Raw genomic sequence first — 5,445 nt, forward strand, 5'->3', positions numbered from 1 at the left:
CACTTCATCCGGCCCTGGGGATTTGTTTGGTTTTAGTTTTTCTAATTGTTTAATTACATCCTCCCTGGTAACTGCTAAACTAGTCAACCTGTCCTCATCCCCACCCACATAGACTTGTACGGCTGAAGGCATATTGTTAAGTTCTTCTTTAGTAAATACAGATATAAATATTTGTTAAAGATACTACTCATCTCCTTGTCATTATCCGTTATTTGACCTGTCTCAGATTTTAATGGACCTATCCTTTCCCTAGTCTTAGTTCGATATAACTGAAAAAACCCTTTAGGATTTGTCTTTGCTTGCCCTGCTATGCGAACATCATAGTTTATTTTTGCTTTCCTAATCTCTTTTTTAACATTTCTAACCAGTTGTACGAATTCCTGTTCTAACCTGACTTCCCCATTCTTAATCCTTTTGTACCAAGCTCTCTTTTTACCTATAAGGTTCTTTAAATTATTTGTTATCCACTTTGTGTCATTAGTATTCGATCTATTCAATTTGTATGGTATACTACGTTCCTGTGCTTTGTTTAGAATATTCTTAAATAAGTTATATATTGAATCCACATCGAAATCCCCATTTACGTCACCTATCGCTGGGTTCATGTCGCGCTCCAAGACCGGCCCCAACCCCATCCCCAAGACTTTCCAATCTATTTGACCCCAAAAATTTCTTAGGCTATTAAAATCAGCTTTTCGAAAATCTGGCACTCTAACAAAATTTTCTCCTACAGGTCTATTCCATTCTATGCTAAATCTGATTACTTTGTGATCACTGTTCCCTAGCTCACTTCCTATTTCGATGTCATTAATTTGTGTTTCCCTGTTAGTTAACACTAAATCTAAAATATTATTTTCCCGAGTTGGTTCCTTAATGGGTTGCGTAAGAAAGCAATCGTCAATTAATTCTAGAAAATCTTCTGCTTCACTATTTCCTGTTTTGTTCAACCAGTTTATTCCACCTAAATTAAAGTCACCCATGACATAAATACTGTTAGATCTAGATGCTCTAGATATTTCATCCCATAGATGCTTTGCTTCCATTCTGTCTAAATTTGGTGGCCTATAGCCTGGTGGATAGCGCGCAGGACTCGTAATTCTGTGGCGCGGGTTCGATTCCCGCACGAGGCAGAAACAAATGGGCAAAGTTTCTTTCACCCTGAATGCCCCTGTTACCTAGCAGTAAATAGGTACCTGGGAGTTAGTCAGCTGTCACGGGCTGCTTCCTGGGGGTGGAGGCCTGGTCGAGGACCGGGCCGCGGGGACACTAAAAGAGCCCCGAAATCGTCTCAAGATAACCTCAAGATATATATAACTCCTATTATAATATTATTTGCTTTTTCGTTTAATTCTATCCAAATAGTTTCTGTGTGTGGCTCAGTTTTGATTCCCTCTTTGAGACTACATTTCAAATTGTCCCTAACATATATGGCTACTCCCCCTCCTCGTCTAATATATCTATCTGTGTGAAATAGTTTAAATTCATTTATCTGATATTCAGCTAATAGTTCTCTATTTTCTACATTCATCCACGTTTCGGTAAGTGCAATAATATCTATTTTTTCTGTGCAGACAAGAGCATTTAATTCATTAATTTTATTTCTTAGACTTCTACTGTTAGTGTAATATACCCTAAGTGAATTGTTATTTTGAGGCCCTTTTCTTTCCCTGATCATTTTGCCAATTCTTTTCTCCCACGAACACATACTTTTATTACCTCCTTTCTCCAAATCAATTCCCATACCACTATCTACTAACAGTTTAAACCCAAACAAACACCTCTAATTACTGGTTCCAATGAGTTTGCAACAGCAACAACCTCAGCCCTTGATAGATGCACCCCATCACGAGCATACATTTCATTTCTTCCATAGAAGCGTTCCCAGTTGTCTATGAAAGATATTGCATTTGATTTGCAATATCTTTCCAGCCGGCAATTGACACGAAGTGCCCTCGACATCCATTCATTTCCCACTCCCTTTCTTGGAAGAATGCCACATATGATCGGGATTCCTCCCTTGCTCCTAACTAATTCAATGGCTGTCCTAAATCTCTGTATTAGTTCCTCACTCCTAACTCGCCCAACATCATTACCCCCTGCACTAATACAAATAATGGGTTTGTTCCCATTTCCCGTCATAATATCATTCATGTTTGCAACAATATCACCAATTCCAGCTCCCGGATAGCAAACCCTTAATCTGTTCCCCCTATCTCTGGCACAAAACGTTCTGTCTAAATACCTCACCTGGGAATCTCCCACAACCAAAATTCGCTTCGGTACCTCCTTAACTTTCTGAGCAGCCTGAGGGGCCTGCGCTCCGCCGCTCTTCGCTGATTTCCTCGCTGCAGGCGCACCACAGCACTCGTCCTCCAACACGGCAAATGAATTTGCTGTCCTTAGGGCGTCTGTAGGCGGCCTTGTCAAGGTCTTCTTAAGACCCCTGTCCTTCACGACTCAATATCCCGTGACTTTTATTATGCTTGATTATATAGATATAGCTCAAGAATAACACCAGGTGTTATATTGTTAACTCTTCTAGAAATAAATAGAAATGTCCTTTTTGCTTTAATTCGATTATGCAAAGATTTTTTTTTGTCATTATGTTCTTAATAATCATGACCCAAAACCCTTTCGCAATCAGACTCCGTAATGTCAACAGCATCCAACTGATATCCAGTAACACTTACTATGTAGCCTCATCACCTTATATTTGTCAACGTTTAAACTGCAGCTGCCAGTGTTTAGACCAATTTAAAACCGTACGTAGTTCGTCTTTAAGGGATTTAACATTTTCATCAGTTTATGTCTCCTGATTTTTGTATCTTGTGCAAATTTGCAAATATTGCTGATCAATTCTGAATAAATCATAAACAGAGGTATCAGGACAGCCTTGAGGCCTGTTACAACAGTTTCCCCACTTTGACTTTCTCTATTTATACTAACTGTTTCCTTTGGTATAACCATACCCCAATCCAACTTAATATAGCAGTCTCAATACCGCGAGCCTCTATATTTTAAAGCAATCTTTCACGTGGCACTGTAAGAAGAGCTTTGCTAAAGTCAAAGTATTCATCGTCACAAACTTTTCCATTATCACCCGACTCATTATGCTGGACAAGAATGAGATCAAATTTCTCAAACGTGAGGGGCCCTTAGTAAAATCATTATGTAAATCAACAATATGTCTGTTTTCTCAAGCTGCAGACGAATGACCTTTGTAATTAACGATTCAAGCAATTTTCTCAATAACCATTAAGCTAATTTGCCAATAGGGAGCCGGTCGGCCGAGCGGACAGCACACTGGACTTGTGATCTTGTGGTCCCGGGTTCGATCCCGGGCGCCGGCGAGAAACAATGGGCAGAGTTTCTTTCACCCTATGCCCCTGTAATGTAAAGCTTAGTGACGAAAATGGTTACGAGACATTGAGTCGGCCAGGACCTGGAGCTGAAGCGGAACATGACACCAGTCCAAGGTCAGGCAACTCCCCCCCCCCCCCCCATAGGTTCCCCGACTCCCCCCTCCCCCCACAGGGAACTGCATTTAGAAAACGCTGTCTCTCACAACCAACACTTAGCTCGGCTGGGGCACACTGATTGATAGACAGTTGTTGGCCGTGTAATCTAGTTGATGTTGTTGAATGTTTTTTTTCTTCCAGTAAAATAAATTCTCGAGTGTGAGGTTATGTGAGAGGATAGATTACCAGTTATCTTCTCAACTGTGTTGGAGTGCATGCTATCTGGTTGTACTCTGGCATGAATGCACCAGAGTGCACTCACTCTAGATTTTGTAATTCTTAAGTCACCATTTTGTTGTTTGGTGTCTAAGTTTAGCATAAACCCAAGGCTCTTCAGTATGACTACAGAGGCCGTCACAGTCTTTCTGCGAGAACAGATACAACCACTAATATAGAATTAACATTAAAGTGTATGGAGACGAAGGGAGAGAGCGAGAGGTACTTGTGGACAGGAAAGTAAACGGTTCTCGCCGCTTGTATCAACACTGACTGGAGGCCGTGACGTCACCGGTCATCACGTGACCAGAAGGGTCTACAGGTTGGTCGAGGCCACTTTGTCGATGCCGCCCTTCCTCTGATGGTCGATGCCGCCCTTCCTCTGATGGTCGATGCCGCCCTTCCTCTGATGGTCGATGCCGCCCTTCCTCTGATGGTCGATGCCGCCCTTCCTCTGATGGTCGATGCCGCCCTTCCTCTGATGGTCGATGCCGCCCTTCCTCTGATGGTCGATGCCGCCCTTCCTCTGATGGTCGATGCCGCCCTTCCTCTGATGGTCGATGCCGCCCTTCCTCTGATGGTCGATGCCGCCCTTCCTCTGATGGTCGATGCCGCCCTTCCTCTGATGGTCGATGCCGCCCTTCCTCTGATGGAAATTGTAGATCCATCTGCCTATTTTTCCCGGCAATGTATTTTGAACGCATTTGTGTGTGCAATAACACCATGGTCACATTTGTTGAAGGCTTTTGCAAAATCTATGTAAAATACATCAGCGTTTTGTTTGTCTTCAATGGGATCTAAGGCCATGTCATAGTGATCCAGCAACTGTGATAGGCAAGAGCTCCTTGTTCTGAAACCATGCTGTCCACGGTTATCGAGATGCTGGGATTCCATGTATTTTGTGATCTTAATTCTAAGCACTCTTTCAAAGATTTTTATGATGTATGATGTTAGTGCTATTGGTCTGTAGTTTTTTGCCTCTGCCTTATTTCCTCCTTTATAAAGTGGTGCTATCTCTGCTGTTTTTAGTAAGTCAGGGATGATGCCAGTATCTTTGCTTTCATTTTGTGGTTGTCAAAGACATATTTTGTCGAAAGTGGAAGGTCATTTCTAATTTATTTCTACTAGCCAAGCCAGTGTGTCGATGTTTTTTTCAGGGTCTACCGTCAAGTGTTGTGTTGATATATTCTGTGGTTAATGTGCAGCTTCTCGGTATGTTAAGAAAGTACTGTGCTGGTCGATTGGTCCTGACTCAGATTTTCAGTAGAGTCACAGTCTGGTGGACGTTTTGTGCTGCCAATATATATAGGTTTCGGATCTAAATAAATCACAAGTTTTTATACCAGTGTTTTCAGACCGTTGGGAGTCAGTAATTAGGGACAATATAGACTTAACAACAGAGAGTGGGACACCTAGGACTAATTCAACTTTATCCATGTTACACGCAAAGTTGGCTGTAATGATTGCCAATATGGTGGGTTATATTTGTGAGATTCTAAACCTTTTGTTCTGTGCAGTAAGCAGGTTATTTATAAGTGCAATGATGAGGATCTTACTGTCAATCGTGCAGGAAGAGTTTTAAAGTGCTTGAAGAGTAGTCTTTAAAGCACAAAATATTATTTTGTGCTTCAAAGATTTTTAATGTACTGGTAGCTAGTTATAGTGCAGCCGGTTGTTTGTGTAGAGTTGTTTGTTTGTTTGTGTTGTTTCA

At 41.6% G+C, this 5,445-nt stretch overlaps 1 protein-coding gene across 1 annotated transcript; it reads right to left on the reverse strand.

Annotated features, from left to right (window-relative positions):
* Positions 1–3,997: 3,997 nt before the first annotated feature.
* On the reverse strand, positions 3,998–4,402 carry LOC138351477 (RNA-binding protein 12B-like). The gene has a single exon (XM_069303307.1). The coding sequence runs from the start codon at positions 4,400–4,402 to the stop codon at positions 3,998–4,000; it is 405 nt and encodes a 134-aa protein (XP_069159408.1).
* Between the last annotated feature and the right edge of the window lie 1,043 nt (positions 4,403–5,445).

This window comes from Procambarus clarkii, chromosome 49, assembly GCF_040958095.1.
Source record: "Procambarus clarkii isolate CNS0578487 chromosome 49, FALCON_Pclarkii_2.0, whole genome shotgun sequence".
In the NCBI taxonomy this organism is placed as follows: domain Eukaryota; kingdom Metazoa; phylum Arthropoda; class Malacostraca; order Decapoda; family Cambaridae; genus Procambarus; species Procambarus clarkii.

Excerpts from the sequence above, each read along its gene's own strand:
- LOC138351477 (XM_069303307.1), bottom strand. The coding sequence starts at position 4,402 with ATGGATCTACAATTTCCATCAGAGGAAGGGCGGCATCGACCATCAGAG.